General features: G+C 43.1%; 1 protein-coding gene across 1 annotated transcript in view; it reads left to right on the top strand.

Moving 5' to 3' along the window:
• LOC115090623 (potassium voltage-gated channel subfamily KQT member 1-like) overlaps positions 1-26,182 on the top strand; it is a 713,074-nt gene that overhangs the window by 47,666 nt on the left and 639,226 nt on the right. The window contains exon 4 of the mRNA XM_029599984.1: positions 15,908-15,969. Within this exon, the coding sequence (XP_029455844.1) occupies positions 15,908-15,969 (62 nt within the window). The remainder of the gene's footprint in view (positions 1-15,907; positions 15,970-26,182) is intronic.

Here is a 26,182-nt window from a genome sequence, read left to right as displayed (position 1 = left end):
GATAACGGCCTCCTACAACCCCATCATAAATCAATGAAGTGTCTCCCCCAACTCACATTTCAATACAAATATGGCCCTCCAGGTTTCCCCTTCCTCCCACATCCCATGGTTAAAAAATAATTGGAGCATAGCCCCCTCCCCCATTTCCCCATCCCCATATCCCGTCTTTGCATCACCTTGCACGTGTCCATATTATATTTTATCTGCCATATGGATGTTCAATCTTCCAGTCTCGCAAGGTCCTTCTGTAATTTATCACAATCTGCTTATGATTTTGAATAATTTTGTGTTATCTGCAAATTTGATCACCTGACTCATTGTACCCCCTTATCATTAAAAATATATTAAAAAGCACCGATCCAAGTACAGATCCCTGAGACACTCCACTGTTTACTTTTTTCCACGGAGAAAACAGACCATTTAATCCTACTCTTTTTCTATTAACTAGTTTGCAATCCACAAAAGAACATCTCCTCCTATCCCATGACTTTTTGGTTTTCTTGAAGCATCTCATGAGGGACTTTGTTAAATGCCTTCTGAAAATCCAAATACACCACAATGCCTTTATCCACATATTTATTCACCACTTCAAAAAATGTAGCAGAATTATGAGGCAAGCCTTCCCTTGTGTAAATCCATGCTGGCTACGGTCCATTAAATCATGTCTATATTCTGTGATTTTATTATTTATAATAGTTTCCATGATTTATCCTGGCACTGAAGTCAAGCTCACTGGTCTATAGTTTCCTGGATCACTTCTGTAGCCCTTTTTATATATCAGGGTTATATTGGCCACCTTCCAGTCTTCAGGTACAATCGATGATTTTAATGATACATTACAAATTACTTGTAATAGGTCTGAAATTTCATTTTTGAGTTATTTCAAAACTCTGAGGTGTATACCATCCAGACCAGGTGATTTGCTACTCTTCAATTTGTCAATCTGGCCTACTACATTTTCCAGGTTCACTGTGATTTGGGTCAGTTCGTCTGAATTGTCACCTTTGAAAACCATCTCCGGAGCAGGTATCTCCCAAACATCCTCCTCAGTAAACACCAAAGCAAAGAATTCATTTAGTCTTTCCACGATGGCCTAATCTTTTCTAAGTGCCCCTTTAACCCCTTGATTATCTAACGGTCCAACTGATTCCCTTGCAGGCTTCCTGCTTCAGATATATTTTAAAAAGTTTTTATTATGAGTTTGTGCTTCTATGGCCAACTTCTTTTCAAATTCTCTTTTAGCCTGTCTTATCAGTGTTCTATATTTAACTTGCCAATGCTTATGCTTTTTTCTACTTTCTTCAGATGGAAATGTCTTCCATTTTTTGAAGGAAGATCTTTTGGCTAAAATAGCCTCTTTCACCTTACCTTTTAACTATGCTGGCAATCGTTTGGCCTTCCACCTTTCTTAATGTGTGGAATACATCTGGACTGCACTTCTAAGATGGTATTATTTTAATAATGTCCACGCCTATTGGACACTCTTAACCTTTGTAGCTGTACCTTTCAGCTACAAAGGGTTTTTTTTCTAACTATTTTTCTCATTTTATCAAAGTTTCCCTTTTGAAAGTTCAGTGCTAGAGCCGTGGATTCAAATTTGATCATGTTATGATCACTATTGCCAAACGGCCCCACCACCTCTCTCACCAAATCCTGTGCTCCACTAAGAATTAGATCTAAAATTTCCCCTTTGTGCTCCCCTTCGTGCTAACATTTGTGCTAACCTTGTATGTATGTTTTAGTTAATAATTTAACTTTTAGTAATGTTGTTCAGCTTCTTGCTTTATTTACAATTATTTTGTTACAGATGTTTCAATGTATCAGACTAAGGAATGTTATTTCCTGCTTATACTGTTTCATTGTAAACCGGTTTGATATGCATTTAATGCATGAAAATCGGTATATAAAAATAAAAAATAAATAAAATAAAATAAATAAAATACTTCCTCTATCATTAGTTCCTGAATCAATTGCTCCCTAAAGCTGTCATCACTAGTGTACCAATATTTTTGGACTTTGCATTGCCCATTTTCAGCACCAGTAAAAGTACTTTTATTTTTGAACAACAATATTGGTGTCTAAGTGGTATTTTGGTTTTGACTGGACTGATGAATGGAGGAACCCCAGTAAGAAACTCTTATGGTCCTGAAAGGGAGATCTTTTTTCCCCTCTGCAGGAAGCCCTAGGGGTTATGGGGCATGCTCTGGTATGATGAGGATCCCAAAGCCTGCAGAGGCTTTCTTAATCAGTGCTTGATGCACCTTGAGCTACAGGCCTCCAGCTTCCCTTTGGATTGGACCAAGGTGATGTTTATCCTCACTCTCCTAGCTGATTCCACTCTAGCCTGGGCTTCACCCGTATGGGAAAGAAATGACCCCCTTATAGGGAATCTGGATAACTTCCTCAAGCAGTTGCAACAAATATTTGATGAGCCTGGCTGCTCCTCCTCGGCCACAACAGAATTATTCTGCATTAGGAAGGCACCCAAACAGTTGGCGTTTGACTGCCAATTTCTGGCAGACCTGGTGGAATGTATCAAGGATGGCAAGTCATGACCTGCCTCCCAAAATGGAAGATCTCATTGTTCTTTCCATCCAGATGCACATCCACTTCCAAGAGCGAGTCCGGGGGAGAGAGACTTTCTGACAGCATTTCAAGCTGGCTCCCAACTTCCATCATTCTCTAATCTCTACCACAGATGCCACGTCTGCTCCCTCCACAGAAGAGCCCATGTAATTTGGCAGGGCTCGGCTCACAGAAGAAGAAAAGCAGAGAGGCCGACGGATCAAGTCATTTGTCTCTACTATGCTGCATAGGGGCACTTTGCTGGCCGTTGATCCGAAAAAGCAGGAAACTTTTGAGCCTAAGGTTGGTTGGAGAGGCAACCCTAGGCTGGCTCTCATCCTCTCCTCAATTATTTGTGCTGATCTGCCTCACCTCTGAAGGTACTAAGGTGCACACAGAGGCATTCATGGATTCTGATGACAGGGTCAATTTAATTGATGAAGCACTTAGTACAGCCTTCCCATGGTGACCCTAGACAAACCAGTTACTATCTCCTCTGTCTACAGAGAACCCTTTCCTGGCCAGTTGTCCTCAGGTACCCTGCCATTACTTCTTCAGACTGGGCTCCTGCACAGGGAATGCATCACCCTTTATGTTCTAGTGAAGGCAGTCAACCTGATCAGTCTTGGATTACCCTAGTTGATGCAACACAATCGCATCATAGATTGGCAAGCTTTGAACCTTGCCCACTGGGGGCCCTCTTATTGACAACAATGCCTTACTTGGATCTTCCTGCTAGTGCCTATAGCTCAGACTCTGACCTTAATCCTCCCAGGCCTTCCTTCTCAAATAGCGGCATTTGTAGATGTCTTCAGCAAGATGCACACAGAGATGCTGCCACCCCATAGGTCCTATGACTGCCCTATTGACCAACTCCCATGAAAGATGCCCTCCAGGGGCAGGATCTACCTACTATCTGCCTCTGAAATGGCAGCCATGACCAATTACATCAAAGAAAATATGGAGCGAGGATTTATCCATCTTCTTCATCCCCAGCAGGGGCAGGCTTCTTCTTTCTTGGGATGAAGGATGGGTCCCTCAGGCTGTGCATTGACTACAGGGGCCTCAGTGCCATAACTTGCAAAAATAGATATCCATTGCTCTTATTAATGAACCTCTTTGATCATCTGCGCGGAGCACAAATAGCCACCAAACTGGACCTTCAAGGAACCTATAACTTCTTCTGAATACATAAAGGAGATGGACATTATGAATATCAGGTAATGCTGTTCGGCCTTTGCAATTCCCCGCTGTCTTCTAACACATAGTTAATAAGATCTTCAGAGACCTCCTCTATTTTCACGCCCTAGTACACCTAGACAACATTCTCATTTTTTCACGTTCCTAGACACAGCACCATGAGCATGTCAAACAAGTGATTCAGAGGCTCTGTGAGAATCACCTATATACTAAGTTTGAGAAATGTACCTTTGAGCAGAGAGAGCTACCTTTCTTGGGCTATATTGGAACCCCTAAAAGCCTGCGCATGGACCCAGAAAAGCGAGTCCAGGAACATGGGCCCTCGAGGAGTGAATACCGGTTCCAGACAGCGACCTGAAAGAAAAGAGAGAGGCCCCTGAGGAGCGGGTACCCTGATAGAGTAAGTCCAATAAGGAGAGGCAGAGTAGCTAGGTATGGAGAGCGAATCCCATCCGTAAGGAGTCCCATTACCTTGCTAACTTGATTAGCTAGCAAAATAGAGTAGGCTTTTATATCCGGGATGCGTGACGTCATCACAGGGGGACGCCCCTGAGGTTCGCGCCAAAGAAGAAATAAGAAGCAGGGCTGTGTGGCGCGTGCGCCCTATGGCAGCTGAACAACATGGCGGGATGCAGCATCCAAGCCGGACTGGGGATGCTGGAGAGGACGGCAGGCAGATGCCGTGGCAGCCAGATGTCCATCAACCGTGGGAGGAGTCACCAAAGAGGTAAGGAGGGCGGAGTGGAGACGTCGGGAAGCGACAGTCATAACAGTACCCCCCTTCAAAGGGCGGTCTCCTCTGCGGGTACCAGGTTTAGGCTTCAAAGGATGCACGAGATGAAATTGACAGAGCATCTCTTTATCAAGGATGTTAGCCTGAGGCTCCCAAGAGTTTTCTTCGGGGCTGAAACCTTCCCAAGAAAGAAGGTATTCAAGTGTTTTGCTTTGTCTTTGGACATCAAGAATCTCTTTGACCTTAAATTCTAGGTCATCTTCTGCGTTGATGACAGGTGGTTCCTGAGTCTTGGAAGAGAATTCACTGAGTATATGAGGTTTCAAGAGTGAAACGTGAAAAGGGTTGTGGATGTTTAGTCCGGGTGGTAGCTTCAGACTGTAAGTGATGTTGCCAAGACGTCGGAGGATTGGAAATGGTCCAACTTAGCGAGGAGCAAAACGAGTGGAGGGTAACTTCAGTCTGAGATGCTTGGTAGATAACCAGACTTTGTCATCGGGTTTGAAGACAGGCACTTGAGAATGGTGAATGTCATAAAACCTCTTAGCATGGTCACTCGCTTTAACTAGCATGTCTTTCGTCTGAGTCCACAGGTTATGGATTTCATCAGCAGTAGATTGAGCTGCTGGGGATGTCACTGAGAGCTTCAGTGGAAGTGGCGGTGTTGGAGAATGTCCATATACCACTTCAAAAGGTGTTGATCCAGTTGATTTGCTGGATGAGAATTGATGGTGAATTCAGCCCAAGGTAACAGTTCAGCCCAGTTATTCTGACGGCAACTCACGTGGGCTCAAATGAATTGTTTTAAGGTTCTATTCATCCGTTCTGTTTGGCCATTTGATTGCGGATGATAGGCTGAAGTGTAGTCTAGAGAGATGTCGAATACATTGCACAAGGCCCTCCAGAATCTTGCCGTGAATTGAGATCCTTGGTCTGAAACAATGTGTCTTGGTAGGCCGTGAAGGCGAAAAATGTGCGATATGAAGAGCTTCGCAAGCTCCAAGGCTGATGGTAAGCCAGGCAGTGCCACGAAATGGGCCATCTTGCTGAAGCAATCAACAGTTACCCAGATGGTATTTATTCCTCCAGAAAGGGGTAAATCGACTACAAAGTCAGTAGCGATATGTGACCAGGGCTGTTCCGGAACTGGCAGTAGTTTCAGCAATCCCCACGGTTGGCCACAACCAGGTTTGTGTTTGGCACAGTTGGTACAAGATGCCATGTAGGATAGGGTATCTTTCTTGATAGTAGGCCCCCAATAGAACTTCTGGACCTTAAGCAGGGTGCGACGTTGACCAGGATGGCCAGCCAGCTTGGAATCGTGTGCTCAAAAGAGCACTTTCTTCCTGAGGTGTTTAGGCATGATGGTCTTACCAGCGGGCACAGAATGTGTAGTCGCCAAGATGACTCTCTTCGGGACAATTATGTGCTGAGATTCTTCAGGCACATCCTCCGAGAGAAAGGAATGTGACAAGGCATCAGCTCTGGTATTTCTGTCTCCGGGGCGATATTTAAGCACAGAGTCAAAACGATTAAAGAATAAGGACCATCTAGCTTGTCTGTGGTTAAGACGTTGCGCATGGCGGAGATACTCTAGAATTTTATGGTCCGTGAATACGGTTATTTGATGTTGAGTACCTTCGAACCAAGGCCGCCATTTCTCAAATGCTAGCTTAATAGTCAAGAGCTCTTTATCTCCGATCCCATAGTTCTTCTCTGCCGGGGAGAAACGTCGTGAGAAGAAAGAGCAAGGACGTAAGGATTTGGAGTCTCCAGTTTGGCTTAATACAGCCCCCACGCCGACATCCGAAGCGTCAACTTCTACGATAAATGGCTTGTTGGGGTCAGGATGCCGCAAGCATGGTTCCATGGAAAAGGCAGTCTTTAATTCCTCAAAAGCAGAAATGGCCTCCGCAGACCATTTTGAAGCGTTGGCACCCTTGCAGGTCATTGTGGTCAAGGGTACTGTTAAAGAAGAGTAGTTCTTTATAAAGCTTCTATAATAGTTGGTAAACCCCAAAAATCATCTCAGGGCCTTCAGGCTGGTAGGTTGGGACCAGTTTTTGATACTCTATAGCTTTTGAGGGTCCATCTGGAAACCGTCTTTAGACACGATATAGCCAAGTAAAGGCATGGAGTCTTTATGGAATTTGCACTTGGATAGTTTGGTGTAGAGCCGGTGTTGACAAAGTCTGAGTAGTACTTACTTGACATCCTCTAGATGTGTGGGCAAATCCTGAGAAAATATTAGGATATTATCCAGGTATACCACGACACTCTTGTACAACAGGTCCCGCAAGATGTCGTTCATCATGTTCTGAAATATAGCGGGTGCGTTGCACAGGCCAAAGGGCATTACTAAGTACTCAAAATGGCCGTCTCGAGTGTTGAAGGCTGTTTTCCATTCGTCACCACTGCGAATGCGAATTAAGTTGTAGGCCCCCTTCAGGTCAAGTTTTGAGAATATTTTGGCCCCCTGAAGCCAGTCAAACAGCTCTGAGATTAAAGGCAGGGGGTAGCGGTCTTTAATCGTGATCTCGTTCAGACCTCGGTAATTGATACAAGGACGAAAGGTACCATCCCCACAAAGAAGAAGCCTGTGCCGGCTGGAGACTTCAATGGTCTAATAAACCCCTTCTGTAAATTCTCCTCAATGTATTCGGACATCGCCTTGTTCTCAATCACTGAGAGTGGATAGACACATCCTTTAGGAGGTTCAGTATTGGGTTTGAGTCTTATGCCACAGTCATAGGGCCTATGTGGAGGAAGAATGTCAGCAGCTTCTTTGGAAAACACATCACTGAAAGATGTGTATTGGGGCGGCAGTCCCAGCATCACTGGAGTTGTAGGCATGCAGATAACAGGAGCAATCTTAAGGCACTTTCCATGACAACCTGGGTCCCAGCGGGAAAGTTCCAAGGATGCCCAGTCAAATTGGGGTTGGTGCAACTGCAACCAGGGTAACCCCAGGACAATAGGGTGCATGGCCTTCTCTAACAGAAAGAAGGGAATTGACTCGGTATGGAGAGCTCCGGTGCGAAGAGTTACCGGTATAGTTTTGCAAGTCACATCACCCGGTAAGGACTCCCCATGGATGGAAGATAGGAGAAGTGGAACCTTCAAAGTGAGAAGGGGGATCTTCAAATGTTCCACTAGGCGTCGAAGAATAAAGTTGCCTCCTTCCCCTGAATCCACCAGGGCAAGAGTTTGAAACTCAGACGTTCCGCAGATCAAAGAGACTGGGAGAGAGAGCAGAGGAGAGGCCATAGTAAGGCCTAAGAACAGTCCTCCTGCAGGACTTAGGCCCGTCCATTTCCCGGATGAATTGGGCATACACAGACCATGCCTCTTCTGAAGTCTTCTCTCTTTGGAAGTCAAATGACTGCGACCAAGTTGCATCGGTTCATCTCCACTGGCAGCAGGAATTACTGGAACCATCCAAGGTTCAGGTTTAGCACTACCCTCCTTCTGACCTGGTCCTCTATTAGGCCAGAGTTCTTTCACCTTATCACGATCCTAGTAGCCAAAGCCACTAGTTCATCCAGTGAGTCAGGTGTTTCACGAGCGGCCAGCTCATCTTTCAAGTGAGTATCCAGGCCTCTGAAGAAGAGAGTTTTCATGTATTTGGGGTCCCAGCAGAGTTCTGTAGCAAGAGTCTTAAATTCTATCGCAAAATCTGCCAGTGGTCGGATGCCTTGCTTCAGGTCCACCAGAGCAGAACTGGCAACGGTCACTTGGGCAGGATCATCGAAACGGATTTGAATAAGTCCAAAAATCCATCTATATCCTGCAAAATAGGATACTTGCATTCCCACAGTGTAGAGGCCCAAGACAAGGCCCTTCCATCAAGATAAGATAGAATGTAAGTAGTCTTGGCAAAAGCTGTGGGGAAGTGAGAAGGCTGTAATGCAAAATGCATGCAGCACTGGTTTACAAAGCCCCTGGTCTTCTGAATCTCTCCCGAGAAACGAACTGGAGCAGCCAGCGGTACAGAAGTCTTTAAAGTTACTTCAGGTAACTGACCTTCATTACTGGAAGTAGCGCCTTGGGTCTTCTGTGCGTGCAGCTGATGAAACGCTGAAGTGAGTTTCTCCAATGCGTCTTGCTGTTCAGAAATGCACAGGGCCAGGCCCGGAATGGCCTGCAAGGCATTGAGCTGTGCCGGATCCATGGAGTTAGCAATCTGTTATTGTTTGTAAGGTTTTAGGTGGACCCTTGGACACTGTGGCAGATGACCATGCCCACAGGGGGAAGTCCCGTGAGAGGCCACAGGTCAGGCGCAGCTTTAGGACACACAACACAGAATTATCTTTTATTAAACAGAGTTGAGAAGCCACCAGAGGTGGCAGTAGTGAGTAGAGATGAAGCCCAGCTGGGCTTGTAGTCCCTCAGGACACTGGAACAGCAATCCCTCAATAGCTCTGCTGTAGCGTAGGAAACTGAGGTAGTGAGTACAATGGAGCGTACACAGGGTTCTGGGATAGAGCCTCATTGGTAGATGATTCACACAGCAGTTTCTCCCAGAAGGTAACACAGAAGCTGAAATAGAGGCAGGCCCTCGAGGAGCGAGTACCTGGTTCCAGGGAACAGCTCTGAGAGAATATAGATGGTAACTCACTGATGGTGTAGGCAGCAGTTTCTTCCAAGCAGAAGTGAGCTCAGGCAGCGAGTCCGGGAACATGGGCCCTCGAGAAGCGAGTACCGGTTCCAGACAGCGACCTGAAAGAAAAGAGAGAGGCCCCCGAGGAGCGGGTACTCCGATAGAGTAAGTCCAATAAGGAGAGGCAGAGTAGCTAGGTACGGAGAGCGAATTCCATCCGTAAGGAGTCCCATTACCTTGCTAACTCAATTAGCTAGCAAAATAGAGTAGGCTTTTATATCCAGGATGCATGACGTCATCACAGGGGGACACCCCTGAGGTTCGCACCAAAGAAGGAATAAGAAGCAGGGCTGCATGGCGTGCATACCCTATGGCAGCTGAACAACATGGCGGAATGCAGCATACAAGCCAGACCGGGGACACCGGAGAGGATGGCAGGCAGACGCCGCGGCAGTCAGATGTCTATCAACCGCGGGAGAGTCGCCAAAGAGGTAAGGAGGGCGGAGTGGAGACGTCGGGCAGCGACAGTCGTAACACAACCTGAGGGAACCCCAGGTTGCTATTGGTGAATCTCCAGCTAGCCTCTGTCTCCTCCTGTGCTCCGCCTCCTGGAGGCAAGCACTCTCCTGGTCCACCCGGAAGGCCGTACCAATCCTGTACCAGGCCAAGGGTCCACCTCCAGCGCACCAGGTAAAGGATCACCATAGATGAACATAAGAACATGCCATACTGGGTCAGACCAAGGGTCCATCAAGCCCAGCATCCTGTTTCCAACAGTGGCCAATCCAGGCCATAAGAACCTGGCAAGTACCCCAAAACTAAGTCTATCCCATGCTACTGATGCTAGTAATAGCTGAGGTCAAGGTGACTCAAAAGAAAAAAAGTAAAAAATAGAAGTATGTGCCATGCGGAAGTGCCCTTCCCCTCTCCAAAACCTCTCCTCTTTCCACTAAAGTGAACCCCTACTCCAAATTCACCTGATGCAAACACCCCCTCAGTCCCCCATCCTGGTTTCCCCTTATATTCATTACACTTCCTGGTGTTCTGAAAAAGCTATGGTTATAGCTGTGCCCAAAAGCCTGCAAAATATCTTCAAATCAAAAAGTGTTTTGTGATGTAAAGTATCACCTCATTTTGGATTTTAAGATCCTGTTAAAACTTTCCACCACAAAATGGTGAACACCTCTGAACTCTAACAAATTCTTCACAGAACAATTTAAAATTCTCTACTCTTATCTATTTGTATTTTATTGGGAATATGGTCACTGTTAAATATATTTTCAAATGCCTTGGCTGCTTCACAGCCTGTCTATTTTTAAGCTCACCATCCATGCATATTTTGACCATCTATCTATCACTGTCAAGATGTTTTTGTATCTGCTGTTATAACTGGACAAGGTAGACATGTTGACCAAATCAGCCTTGTTTTAAGCATTGAAATAGATACTTAATACCGATATCTTAGGAGAATTGCAGATCACCAGAGCAAATGAAGAACTCCGTGGTCTTTAGATTTTACAGTGGGTTATATAGTCAAACCATCTCCCCCCAAACATACAATTCCAATTAATTAGTTACTTTGTTAAGGTAACAATTTTCAACTGGTTAGTTCCATGTCTTTTCTAAAATATGCTAAATACTTTATTCTTGTAAGTCATATGATTTCTTGTTAAGTTGAGACTACAAAGCAGAAGCAAAACTCAGTGGTGACCTTTTACATACTTTACAACCACAGAAGCAAACACCTCTCCAAATCTTTGCAAAACAAAATAAAAAAGGAAAGGGAAAAATGAATCTCCCAATCAGTTATTTATTAAAAAAAGAAACTTCAAATGAGCAGAGACGGTATCATAACTGGAGTGCCTCCATTTTAATTCACTGTCTCTCACCCTCAATGGGCCCCAGGCAGTATCAGCCTTAGCAGCACTGTAAATTGTAATCATATAGCGTCATACTCATAAAGTATTATTTTATTTTTACCTTTACATTTAGAAAAAATATTTTTATTTTTATAAAAAGACTGTTACTTTATTCTATAAACTACTCATTATCCAAAACTAAAAACTACAAAATATTTAGCTCATATAATCCGATGTTCAATAATTTTTCTGTTCAAAATGTTCCCAACACAGACCATGTTTCGGCCATCCGGCCTTCATCAGGGGATAGATTTTATATCAAACATCACCAAAACGCTAAAACTTCTTCACATAACCACATCCTAGAAAATATACAATAAAAATATTTTATATTGTAAAAAGTTTTTTATTTCTCAAAAATCACTACGAACCTCAAAATGACTCAATCTCCATATACAACACTACAAGATCCTACCTTCTTTAAGATATGTGATTCTCACAAATCTCTTCCACCAATCACTTTCACAAATGGCACCATAACGCTCACGACAGTACCCCTTCACTTCCTCGATTTAAAAACCTACTACACTGATATCACCGGAAACTAGACCTCAATACCGCTGTCAGTCACCAACTCCAGAATGGTAACATTCTTACAGACTTTGTCAGGTCAAAAAACAGGCCAATCTATTTATTTATTTAATCCTTCAGGTGCAACAGTTTCAAAGAAATATATCTTTTGTTCACGTCGTAACAAATATCTGTCAAAATCGCCACCACGTGAAAATTGTGTAGGTTGTTCCATTACTGCAAATGTTAAATCCGCAAAACAATGTTGCTGAGTAAGACAGTGCTGAACCAAAGGGGTTTCCAACCGGTTCCTCAAGATCGCACTGCGGTGTTCAATCATGCATGTGCACAAACATCATTTTGTTTTAGCTATATATACAGTAGCGGACAGGGGCACCATATGCCATACATTACCCTTAATAGAGGAACAATTTGTACACACTCGTAATCAAAAATGACCCCCTCTAAAAAAAAAAGGAAGAATTTCTCCAGAGAAAGATTGCTCACAAACTGAGCATTTGTTGCAAGGGTAATGTCCCCATTTAGCTAGTGTAACTACAGAAGTACCATATGATTCCTCCTCAAAATTTGAACGAACAATCATATCTCTGATATTCCTGCCACGCTTCAAGGCAAAAACTGGCATTTCTGAAAAAATTTCATGTAACCCCAAAATATGCCAATTTTTTTTAATGCTATTTTGTACCCAGTATATAGAAGAAGAAAAAGGTAACACACATATAGATTTCTGTGCCTGAGTGTCCAAGAGATTATTATCATTAGTAGGCATAAGCAACAAATCTCGATTCACCCAATGGGCGTGTTTGTACGCTTTTCTAAAAATGTGTGTAGGATAACCTCTCTGAGCAAAGTTATTGATCATCTCTTTAGCCTTCAATTTGTAGTCATAAATATTAGAGCATAACCTTCTTAAACGACGGAACTGCCCATAAAGGAGATTCCTCCGTAAATGTAAAGGATGACAGTTGTCATAATGCAATATTGTATTTCTATACATGGGTTTCCGGTGTATAGTGAAGCCAAAGTCCAATTCCTGAATAGTATATATCTAAGTATGGTAAACCTACTTCACTGTAAGAGGAGGTAAAGCTTAAATTAGGGTCACAAGCCCCTAACCATTGCATAAATTTAGTGAAGTCACTGGCGTCAAAATGGCACCATATGCCAATCAAAATGTCATCAATATAACGCTTCCACAATTTAATATATTTCAAAAAAGCATTAACTGGAAGCCAAATATCTTCAAATTGGCTCATATATGTTATAATCATGTAAAGAACATAACTTACTTACTGTTCTATCACTGTAAGTGAGAAATTATTTTTTTCTGTTTAATTTATTAACTTGGATATTTTGAACATTTCATTATTATTTTCAATACCTACATAATAAGTGGAAATGTTTTTTCTTCAAAAAATGTTAACATCCCATCTTAAAATTTAAAAAAAAAAAATTTGGAGTAGGCAGAAGGTTTCATACATATGTGTAGGTGTCCCTGCACCATTTGTTGCAAATATAGGGGTAGATTTTAAAAGGTGCATGCGGGAGTAGATTTGTTTGCACAACCCGGCATGAATAAATCTACTCCCGATTTTATAACATGTGCGCGCATAACTCCCAAAAAGCTGCCCCTTCCACCCCCTGTGCGCACCGAACCTATCTTGCATAGGCTCCGCGGTGCACACAAGCCCCGGGACGTGCGTAAGTCTTGGGGCTTTCCTGGGGGGGGGGGGGGCATGTCGGGGGCATGTCGCAGACGGTGCATCATCGGGGGCGTTCTGGGGGTGGGGCCGTGGGCATGGTTCCAGCCCGGGGGTATTCCAGGGGCATGGCTGTGGCATCCGGACCAGCCCCCGGACCGGAACATGGTGCGCTGGCAGCTGGCCGGTGTGCGCAAGTTACGCCAGTTACGCCAGGAAGATCACAACACTGCCGGTATCAGGGATAGGGCACTGTGTGCAGGAAGATCACAACACTCCCGGTATCAGGGATATGGCACTGAGTGCAGGAAGATCACAACACCCCCAGTAACTGGGATAGGGCACTGCGTGCAGGAAGATCACAACACCCCCGGTATCAGGGACAGGGCACTGCGTGCAGGAAGATCACAACACCCCCGGTAACCGGGATAGGGCACTGCATGCAGGAAGATCACAACACCCCCGGTAACCGGGATAGGGCACTGTGTGCAGTAAAATCACAACACTCCCGGTATTAGGGATAGGACACTGCGTGCAGGAAGATCACAACACCCCCGGTATCAGGGATAGGGCACTGCGTGCAGGAAGATCACAACACTCCCGGTATCAGGGATAGGGCACGGCGTGCAGTAAGATCACAACACTCCCGGTATCAGGGATAGGGCACTGCGTGCAGGAAGATCACAACACTCCCTGTATCAGGGATAGGGCACTGCGTGCAGGAAGATCACAACACTCCCGGTATCAGGGATAGGGCGCTGCGTGCAGGAAGATCACAACACCCCTGGTATCAGGGATAGGGCACTGCGTGCAGGAAGATCACAACACTCCCGGTATCAGGGATAGGGCACTGCATGCAGGAAGATCACAACACCCCCGGGATCAGGGATAGGGCACTGCGTGCAGGAAGATCACAACACTCCCGGTATCAGGGATAGGGCACAAGTTCTAGTCACATTGACTGATCACATTACTTTTTTTGTCAAGCTACCAACTGTTTCCATTTCCCATCCCCCATATATTGTCAGTGGGAACCTTGGTAACATCAATAAATAATAGGGCAGCCAATAGGAATACATATTCATTCCTAAACTGACCTTAACTGCCCTGAAAAGTGTCAAATTGTATCATTTTCTGTTAGTGCGCACTAACAATGGTTAGTGCGCACTAATCGGAAAAACCGATTTTTTAACTAAAAAATCGTGCCAAACACAATTTTCTTCTCCTGCCAGACGATTTTGATCGTTAAGACGATCGGGCACACGATTCACATCCCTACTCCTATCACTATAGTCTTCCCCAACACACTTGGGGTTTCTGCCCATAAAGATTCAGTTGTGCATTTAGTCTCATGCAGGATGTTTATCCTGTTGGACTCTATGCCATCCCGGACATAAAGTACTACACCGCCTTCCGGGGTGCTCCTCTCTGTCATTGTGATATAATTTGTACCCCGGTATAGCACTGTCCCATTGGTTATCCTCCTTCCACTATGTCTCTGAGATGCCAATTAAGTCTATTTCATCATTCACTGTTATACATTCTAATTCTCCCATCTTACTTATTAGACTTCTGGCATTAGCATACAAATATTTCAAAGTTTGTTTTTTGTTTGTATTTTCATTCTGCTTTTTAATTGATAGGGATAAGTTAGAATTTTTTAGCTCAGGTGAGTTTTTAGTTGCAGGCACTTGGACTACTTTTCTTATTATTGGAACCTCACTGTCGGGATGCCCTAATTGCATTGTTAATGTTGTATATATCATGTTTTTACTATGTACTTATTTTTTTTCCACCCTACTTGAGCAAGTAGTTCAGAGCAGATTACACTTTTAAACATGAAACTGTGTACAACCTATGACGGTAACTTTCAAATTGGCGTGCAGGTGTATATTTACGTGCATACGTCTGCTCGCTTCCAGGAACGTGGTCATTTTATAACTTGCTTGCCGAGTGCACATATGCGCTGAATTGTAAGTGCAAATCCTGATTCTATTGTGTAAATTGTGGGATTTTAAAAGGGGCACACGCCAACGCCACTCCGTTTTACCAGTTCATCCCCAGTTAAGAGATAGGTCCTCCATACCCCCCTAGCCTTCACTCTCCCATTAGCCCCGACCCTTAAAACCCCACAGATATGCTTAGTTTTCTTTAATTTTTAAATGTACACATCATCCATAGCAGGGGACCTCGGTGCATGCCGGGGTGCATAAGTATTTATGCTCACATCTCTGGTTCATGCCCCAAAACGCCTATGCCACACCCCTTTTTGAAATCTTTAGATATGTGCGTGCTGCCGGAGAAACGCGCATTTCCGGGTGGCTTTTAGAATCTGCTCGCGCGCAAGCACAATTTATTAACACCACCTAATTAATATGCACACTGGACTTTTAAATTTCACCTCTCTATATATTTATATGTATTTATACTTTACTTTCTTTATATATACATACTTTGTCCATATTTTGTATATATATTCTGTCTTTTTTATTATGCATACAGTCCTTTCTCAAGAAATTAAAATATGAACCCAAGTGTTATCTATATTGTCTTCATTTTTTTTTTAGTAATGTTATATAATATTAACTGTCTCATTGCATATAATTCTTAGTCTACATTTACTGCTTGTGTAATGAATGTCCTCTTTTTTTTAATTTAGAAAAAGGGGTAGACAAAGGATATTATACTGTAGGAGCCAGACTGATCCGACTAGAGGATAAGGTAAGGGTATGAAAGCTTTTTTTTCCCCTTTAGTAATGATATCTGATCTATGTATGGCTGTAAGATATAATCTAGGTATGATTTACTTTAGAACTAAAGGCACTGTAATGAAGAAAAATATTGTAAAGAGCTTGTGTTTGTTTGCACGCCTAAAGTTATGACATTATTAACCTTGAAAACATCAAGGTTTTTAACTCTGTACATATTTCAGTGTTAGATATATTTTTATGATGAAATATGTAAATTACAGCTCTTGTAAGTAAAAAAAATGCTTTATTAGTAAGATGTCTGCTATGCTGGGTCTCATCTGGTAGAAATGCCACATAGATGTTGTTTGCAAAAACCATAATGGAATTTTACGTTTAAGTGATAAAAGTCTAATCTGAAATGGTATAATAACTTTGCAGTTATGCCTTCAAGTGTCTAAAAGATTGCTGCTTAGCCTTCACGTAATCATCCTCCCTGGAGACCCACAGGTTAGCGAGTCATCTTCTCCATGACTATCCTTCAGTGCTGCTTTATTGGCCACAGGATCTGCCCATCACAGTAGCAGCAGTTGGGCAGACCTCCATGGATGGGAATGTGTTATTCCCATGTCACTGAGTGCTTCACCTTTATGTTTGTAAGACTTGCCTCACAATTCAAATGGTTTATTACTGTCTAAAAGCTGAGTACTGCTTATTTTGGGATAAGATATAGTCTTAGCATCTAGTAGTAAGGAGAAACAACTATACCCAGATTCTATTGTGCCACTGCTTGGTTGTTTTGCTACAAAATTACGCAGTATCTAGTCTCTACTACTTCACTAAAGTTTCACTAAAGTTTAAATTAATATGCATTGTATTGTTTCAGTGTTTAGATTTGTTTTGTCATTTAGTTTTTTTCTTCTTTCTAGTATTCATTATCTATTATAGCCTTTTCAATATCTGTACATATTGATTAACCACTATGCAAGCTTTATGACAGCACACCCAGCTATTCCCCAGCAACAGTAGGAAATGAACGTTGTTTTATTTTATAATACTTGGTTTTTAACTTATGAATGTTGTTTTGTAACCCACCTCTATCACTGGAAGAGTGCAGTTAATAAATCTTGTAAACAAATCTTGTAAATAATAAATACATGCTTTGTTTTGTCATACAAGGAAACTATTGTAGTATCATAGGAAATCTCCCTGCCTCACACACACACACACACACACACATATTATTTCTGAGAGCATTAATATATTCCCCCAATAATCTCTTTCTAAAAATTGAGAACTGGGGAACGCACGAGATTTCTGCTGTATTATGCCAGGTCATCATATTTGCTCAGTGTACCAATAAAAAGAAAGTAGATTAACTCAATAGCGCATAATGAATATTCATACAGTAGAACTTCTGAGATCCCAATAATGTGATCTGTGATCTTGTTCCAGGAAACCTCTGTTGTGGATCAAAGCCCTAGAACAGTGTTTCCCTACAGCCGGTCCAAGGACCAGCAGCAGTTTTACTGGTCCGTGAAGCCATGGTTGAGAAACACTGATTTAGGTCATGCCTTTTATTGCAACTAGTTGTGAGCCAGTTGGTGAACAAAGAATGATCTCTAACATGTTTGATCTGACATGGGATGCCCATGGGTTTATACTCCATCCTTGCTCTCAGACACTAGATCCATTTTACCCCTGAATACCTTAGGCTGGAATTTGCTGTGTGAGGAAACTTTACTTCCATCTTCACCCCCTTTCTCTCCCCTTTCTGAGATTTATAATCCATCTAACACTGTCCTTCTCACAGGTAACCCGCCATTGCCATGCTTTTTTTTATTTTTGCTTTCCAAACACCAAGGTCCCTTAACGCACTCTCTCATAAATGGAAGAAAAAGAAGTCTCCTGTGGCCTGCTGGGACATGTAGTTTCACTGTGAAGGTGACGGTCAATAAAAAAAGATGAGATGAAGCCTCCCTTTAGAAAGTGGGTCCTGGGTGTCTGGTAATTGTGAAGGTGACAGGGTGGGAGGAGGGGCAGTAGTCTCAATGTTAGAGGGAGATTGTCTCCCCCGCCCCTGGCCAACAACAGCAGCAAGTCCACATCAGTTTGGGAAGGTATCCAGCTGGTCCCTGGTATCCAGCTGGTCCCTGACAAACTGCCCTAGATTAATTACAGAGTGTATGAACACAGTCTCATTAGTAAGTTGCATATGAAGCCTGACACATAACATGATATACCTATTTAATTGCCTTATGCCTTCACCATAGTGTAGGTTATATAATAACAGAGAGAGAGAAAGAAAGAGCAAAAAGTGGTCTTCATTGTTTTCTCATTTTATCAACATAGGTGGAAAACTAGTTAATCATATTCAGAATGAAGATGATCATTTTGTTATTGATTTAATTTGACTTGTTGCAACATGGTGACTAGCTGTTGTCAAAACCAATGGAAGAATATTATGTTCTGCTCCTTTTAAATTGTATTTATTCACCTTACTTGCATCTAAATATATTCTGTTCCTTGAACTCCCATTTGACAGAAAATATATCAAGAGTTACATCTAGGAGAATGGAATCAATAGATGTAATTCTTGATCCAAATTTCCCTGTATGCTCTAGCTGTAGCTGGAGTCATCTGGTCACTATAATTATTTACTCCATAGTCTACTTTACATAGTATGGAGCTGCTTTTGGACCCCCCCAAAAAAGTTTTATTTAAATGGATATTATTTACTGGAGATGAACTATAAACTATCCTTTAAAGTAAAATGTTAGAGGAGGAAAGGCAATGTGCACTTAAAGCTTGGGTTATTGTTGTCCATTTTTAAACATTTAACACAGATACTTTTAAATTCAATGCATTTCTATTTGTAGTAAATATATTTCCATCCAAAAGTGAATCGCAGAATGCATGGAACAGAATTGTCCAAAATCTGTTAGAAACGCCTGTGCCTTTTTAGGAACAAGAACATAAGTGCCATGCTGGGTTAGACAAATAGTTCATTAACCTCAGCATCCTATCTCTGCCAGTTTGGGTCACTTGAAAGTACCTGGCAGAGCCTAACAGAAAAATACAAGAACTGATTAGAAATGGGGCAACTAGTACATTTAACTAAGTAAATAAATTCAATACGTCTCACTCCCAGAAGTAAGGGGTACAGACAATGAAGTCCATCTGGATAATGACTGTTCATGGACCCATCCTCCAGATTCTTGACCAAACCTTTATTAAACTCAAGTATCCTACTAGCCTTGCTATTTTCTAGCAAACAATTCCATAGCTTAATTGTACATTAACTGAAAAAAAAATACTTTCTTAAATTTGTTTTAGATCTGTTACTAGTTAACTTCATGGAGTGTCTCCTTGTCCTAGAACTATTTAAGAGGATAAAGTTAAGTCCTTTATACTATAGGTTTACTTATCATTTTACAAAGGAAAGCTGGTATATTTTTTTAATCAATGACACATATATTGGCAATTTTAGCCTTTACAGATTATATCTCCAAGACCTTTTTGGCAAAAGCTGTATTTTCCAAAGCTTTACACCTTGATGAACAAGATAAGCTGCATTACTACATCCAAGATTTTTTCTTAACCTTCTTTCCTTTGAAGAAAAATCATTTATATATTTATTTCTGTGGTGTACAATTTCCATTCCATAGCAAAAGGAAGATGTTCAGGCTTGTATAGAAAAGAGCCCGTCAGTTCATACAGATGTTATTTGTATGACTGCCCCTTATTTAAAAAGCAGCTCAGCATCAGGGCTTCATGTAATATGGAAGCAGGTGTAACCCTTGGGTGGGATAAGGCCCAGACGTTGGACCCAGAGGCACATAGAAATAAAATAGACCCTATTTGCATCAGTTTTCCAGGAATACCTTTTACTTCTGAGGTCTCTGTGGCGAGAAGCCCTTTTGCATTAACCAAAGTACACAACCCTTTTCCAAACCTTTAAACAGCACCGATAATCTCTACAGTTTATAGAAGCAATAATTACACTTGGGGCGGATTTTAAAAGGCCCCGCGCGCCAGCGTGCCTATTTTGCATAGGCCGCCGGCGTGCGTAAAGCCCCGGGACGCGCGTAAGTCCCGGGGCTTTCGAAAAGGGGCAGGAGGGGGCGTGTCCGGTGGGCGTTCCCGAAATGACGCAGCGTTTCGGGGGCGGGCCCGGGGGCGTGGCGCCGGCCTGGGGGCATGGTCGAGGCCTCCGGACCAGCCCCCGGGACCGGAGGACAGAGCGGGGCTGCCGGCGATGCGCGCAAAGTTACGCCTGCTTTCAGCAGGCGTAACTTTGCCGACAAAGGTAAGGAGGGGGTTTAGATAGGGCTGGGGGGGTGGGTTAGGTAGGGGAAGGTGGGGGGAGGGCGAAGAAAATTTCCCTCCGAGGCCGCTCCGAAATCAGAGCGGCCTCGGAGGGAACATGCAGCTCGCGCTGGGCTCGGCGCGCGCAGGTTGCACAAATGTGCACCCCCTTGCGCGCGCCGACCCCGGATTTTATAAGATACGCGCGTCTACGCGCGTATCTTATAAAATCCAGCGTACTTTTGTTCGCGCCTGGTGCGCAAACAAAAGTACGCGCTCGCGTATTTTTTAAAAATCTGCCCCTGAGTGTTTTCTAACTCCTTTACAGATAGTTGATAAATTGACTGAAGATTCTTTACAGTACTTAGGTATTAAATAAAATTGATGAACAATAATGAAGAATAAAGCTTTAATAAGTTTGTAACCTCACTCTTCTAGTATAGTCTTTGAATTTAAAGAAGCCAGTTCCTTAACAATTTATCTCCTTCTCTTTTTTAAGTACTCAAATTGAAGAAAGTGTAATCCTTCCTCAAACCCCCAAGTTTATCTGAAGCTTCTCCCCATTGTTGAATGGTTAGAATTTAATCCCAATCACTTATCAGAATACAAATCCCAATTCTCATACCTCTCCTGCAGTCTTCTTAAATATCTTAGATCTCTTTCTAAAAGCACCAGGTTAGCACTTTCATCCCAAATGTAGGATACTTGAGTCAGCAAAACACTTGAACACTATCTTCAACTCCTTCCATCAGGTAATGGACAGGAATCCATTCCTCACAGATGTACTCTCTACTCCACGGGCTTTTCCTAGGTGAAATACACCTCTTCTTCCCAGTGATTTAGAAATTGGGTCCCTGGTACCATGGGCACTCAATCTTATAAGGAACAAAAATAGACTTTGACTCAAAAGGGGGAAACAAAGAGACTGAAAAGCTGGAAAAAATCTTCCTTTGTCTCCCAAATTAAAAGATAGTCAATGAGGAAAAATGTAAACTCCTATCTACTTGGGGTGAAATGGAGAGCAGGAGAATCTTTTCTACCCCTTTGTCTTTCCTTATACAGGGACCCTCCAAATTCTCTGTGAAGGGGTACCAAGGCTCTCACAGGAAAGTGAAACAAAAAGGCACAATGCAGCAAAATAGGGCCAGATGGCTGACCGAAGGAGAGCAACTTAGGAGAATAAAAAAAAAAAAAATCAGCCAACAAACAGGTCGATCCAGTAACGTGCAGTTAAAGATTGCCCGTCTGTAACGTGCTGGGAGCGCACAATACAGACGAGTAAGGCCATCCAGCCATACAGTCTCCAGTTTCACGCGTCCTTAGCGCTTCCTAAAATAAACACCTAACCCTTTCCGCACCCAGCATGTAAATGAACGAAAAAGCTGTATAATGAAGGAATTAGCTATTCCCCTCCGATACTGTAACGGGCGCTGATATTATCTCCTTAGGAACGTGCTGTTTTGCCGCGGCCTTAACCTGTTAGTTTACCGCCTCCCCCTAGTAGGAGTTAGGACTGTGTAACAAATCCATCGACACCGCTTAAGATACTCAAACACAATAAAACAATAAGCCTGGCACCTTCCTTGATGTAGTAGGTCCCGGATGCCCCCCCCTCCCCAGCGCGCCCGCCACTACCCCTTTCATCAGCTGCATCCACTGCGACCCGGCAGTCCCGTGAGGCCTACAAAAAAAAAAAAAAAATCCCCGGCTCCCGCACCCCCGCACTGGCCCGCCGACTCTACCCCCCCCCCCCCCTCCTCCCGATCGGGCAAGGAGGCGGCGGCGACGAAAACCAAAGCAATTTTTTTTTTTCAAAAAGCAACATCACACATTGCATAAAATAATTTCTCCAGCCTTAAAGCGACTTACTTTTGGGATATGTCAAGTAAGTCGCAAAAGTAACTTACTTTTCTGAAGCCATCACGATCGTAGCTCAAGACGAAGATGGCCGCCTGCACGGGGGAAAGCGTGCAATTGGCCGCTGAAGACGTGAGGTCACGTCTTCAGCGGCCAATTGCACGCTTTCCCCGTGCAGGCGGCCATCTTCGTCTTCGTCCGGAGGAGCTAAGATCATGTTCCTGATGGCTTCAGAAAAGTAAGTTACTTTTGCGACTTACTTTTGGGATCTTGACAGATCCCAAAAGTAAGTCGCTTTAAGACTGGAGAAATTATTTTATGCAATGTGTGATGTCGCTTTTTGAAAAAAAAAAAAAATTGCTTTGGTTTTCGTCGCCGCCGCCTATCTGCCCGATCGGGAGGAGGTGGGGGGGTAGAGTCGGCGGGCCAGTGCGGGGGCGCGGGAGCCGGGGATTTTTTTTTTTTGTAGGCCTCACGGGACTGCTGGGTCGCAGTTGATGCAGCTGATGAAAGGGGTAGTGGCGGGCGCGCTGGGGGGGGGGGGGGGCATCCGGGACGTACTACATCAAGGAGGGTGCCAGGCTTACCGAACCGCTGCTATTGCCTCTGCTCGCAGGTCTATTTCGCCGGCTTGCTGCACGCTTTTGCTTTGCTCGGCTCTGCTTTTTCTCCTCTCCCGTCTGTCTTTGCCGCTGTGCCTCACCTCCTCCGGGTCGCAGTGGTAGCATGGCGCTGTGAGGGGGGCGAAAGGGTATATACCCATGAACGGATTTGAGTGGGAGCGCTCTGTGAAGCGGGACATGCCCGTGAGGGGCATAATGGGTGGATGCAGCTGATGAAAGGGGTAGTGGCGGGCGCGCTGGGGGGGGGGGGGGGGGCATCCGGGACGTACTACATCAAGGAAGGTGCCAGGCTTATTGTTTTATTGTGTTTGAGTATCTTAAGCGGTGTCGATGGATTTGTTACACAGTCCTAACTCCTACTAGGGGGAGGCGGTAAACTAACAGGTTAAGGCCGCGGCAAAACAGCGCGTTCCTAAGGAGATAATATCAGCGCCCGTTACAGTATCGGAGGGGAATAGCTAATTCCTTCATTATACAGCTTTTTCGTTCATTTACATGCTGGGTGCGGAAAGGGTTAGGTGTTTATTTTAGGAAGCGCTAAGGACGCGTGAAACTGGAGACTGTATGGCTGGATGGCCTTACTCGTCTGTATTGTGCGCTCCCAGCACGTTACAGATGGGCAATCTTTAACTGCACGTTACTGGATCGACCTGTTAGATAGTACATTCCTTCAAATATAAGAGAGTATACCTAATTGACCTCTATAAATTGTTCTTATTTCTCTACAAATCAGGGGTTATTTTCTTGGTTTCCAAAATCTATGACATGATCCTGTATAAGAGAGGTTCCTTTCTGTCTATGACTCAGCTGCAGTGCAGTAGACCTACTTTTTCATCTTCTGTGAGGGCTGTTTGTGGAGGTAATGTAGTGTGCACAGAACCCAGAAGAGAAGGGAAAGGATCTTTGTCACTGAAGGGGCAGCCCTACTGGCTCAAGAATGGTAATGAGGAAGTCAGGCTTGTCTAGTCTTCAGCCAGCAAGGAGTCTCACTTGGATAGTCATTCTGGGGGAAGAGGTGAAGAAAGCTGAAAAATTTAAGCTGCTTGATTCATGATTTTCTGTATCGCTAGTTCTTAGATTTCCTCCAGTCTCTTTTGATTTTCAGGATTCAACAGATAAACCTACCTACTATGAATTAGTCTGACTGGGCATTAATTGGCCCAAAATACGGATGGCAACAGAGAATTACAAAGCTACTAATATTTTACAATTTTTGTATTTCATAATGCCACTTACTAGCATTATATATCCACAAAGAGTCAAAATAGCTTCTGCAGTATTAGTTTATAATAGTTTCTGCAAGCTATTCCTTTAATTACAGTACTTTATTAGAAATAATATTATCACAGAACAAATGTTCTGCAGTTAGCATCAGCTTTGCTTTAAAACTGTAAACTGTGTCTCTATGCATATATATATATATATATATATATTATGCATTAAAAACCCACAGAATTTGGGTTTTTAAAAGTAGAAGACTGAAGACAACAGCTGTGTTGTCTTTGAAAAGGAAATATATTAGGTGTTTTTATAATTCTGTGGCATCCTCTTCATGTGGTATTCACATTTATGATTTACATTCATATTAAAATAACTATTTCCATATTTATAGATAACATGATTATACAGTGAGCCAAAACCAACCATTTGGCAGCTATTTTAAAAAAATGCAGAAACACTGAGGGAAACTGGGGTAGGGCAGAAAAACCCATCTGAGCTGTATTCATCACAATCATCTTAAGTCAAAACTAGATCCTGATCCATTGTAAACACATCTCAGTGTTAGACTTTGGTTATATGGTTTAATTTTACCAAATCAAAGGAACAATTTAAAAGTTGATGCACACTGGAAAGAGTTTTTCTCTGTGGAGCCAGTGTTTTGGACATGGTTGTGAGGTAGGTGATTATGAATCAAAAATGCTGAAATCATAGAATGTGTGAAATTTTGTCTGATACTTTATGATTCAGTTTCAAAGTTGGTAGTCCTTTAACTTCAAAACTCCATGAGCATTTTAGATTACATAACAAAGTGTGACTGCATGCTCTCTGCCACAATGATCTCTAATCAGTGGAAAATAACCCAGCTTCGTACATTGACCTATATATTTGAGACCTGACAATGTACAAGTTGAATGAGTGAAAAAAGAGTGAATGCCTCAGGGAGAAGTGGTGAAAAGTGGAAAAACTGAGGGCAACTGGAAAAAATAGATGCTTATGGGGCATTCCAGATGTTTTGCTTGAAGGAACTTTAAGGGGCAATATTTAGTGACTGGCCAGGTTGTAAAGTTAGCCAAATAGAACAAAAAAAACAAAAACAAAAATGGCCTTCTATGAAAATACCCAAAATTTTGGAGGTATTTTTGTATTCATTGTCAAAAAAATGCACCTCCTGCAGTACTGCAAGCACCCTCCTGACATGCCAAAATTGAACTCAGAGCCCAGATATGCTCATTTGGGCATCCGTGGGCATCTCTGGCCACTAAAATGAAAGTGAGCCTGGGGCCTGGTCTACTCTGCTGGCCCTCCCCTAGCCTCTCCCACCCCCCATCAAAATCTTCCAGGGTCAGGGATCTTCCTCTTCTGTCTCCACTTACCCTCCTTCTCGCAGTCCTCGAAAAATCCTTAAGGGCAGTAATGTAACACTCACTTCTATCCCAGCTCCAAGAATGGACAAATATACAGTTGTACAACATAATGGTGCTGGGTACACCAGAAGCAGGTGCCAAAGTGACACCACATCGCACTGTCCTCCAGGCAGCTGGCACCAGTTTAAAGTTCCTGGTGTCAGGGCTGAAGTGTATAGGCTTTGCTACTGCCATTAAGGATATTTTCAAAGACTAGGGGAAAGGGATAAGATGGAGCAGGGAAAGGAAGTCCCCAGCCTTCGCAAATTTTAACAGGGGGTGAAAGGTGTCTGGGGAAGCACCTCCTATACCAGGGCCCTAGGCTTCCTTTAATTTTAATGGTCAGAATCGGGGTTAATGATCCAAACTGAAAAAAACATTAAACGAACCAAAAAATAGCATGAACCATACCAAAAAATTTGGGACTACACATCTCTATTGAGAATTAGCCTTAATAGCAAGTGGGCATGCTAGAGCAAAAAGTATAATGTCTTCATGTTATTTCCCCCTGACTGCTAAGGAGTGTGTACAGACACTACACAAATTAGCATGTATGCACTAAACTTAACATGTGTAGTCTGCTTTACCTCATGGTTCATCCCTCTTGCTGTAAACCTGTATAGTACCTGAATGTAATCCACTTTGAACTGCCAAAAAGCAGAATATAAATACAAAATAAATAAATAAATAAATAAGTCTGGCACATGGAACAGATTGCCAGTGATGGGGGCAGAAGTGGTAAAGCTTTTGGACCTCAAGAGAGGAGGTGAAAAAAGAGAAATTTTCATTTCATTTTCATTTCATAAAATTTATTGATCGCCTAACACAAAGTAGG

This window comes from Rhinatrema bivittatum, chromosome 4 (assembly GCF_901001135.1).
Source record: "Rhinatrema bivittatum chromosome 4, aRhiBiv1.1, whole genome shotgun sequence".
Classification (NCBI taxonomy): domain Eukaryota; kingdom Metazoa; phylum Chordata; class Amphibia; order Gymnophiona; family Rhinatrematidae; genus Rhinatrema; species Rhinatrema bivittatum.
The sequence above is the reverse complement of the archived record's forward strand: the minus strand, read 5'-3'. Positions and strand labels throughout refer to the sequence as shown.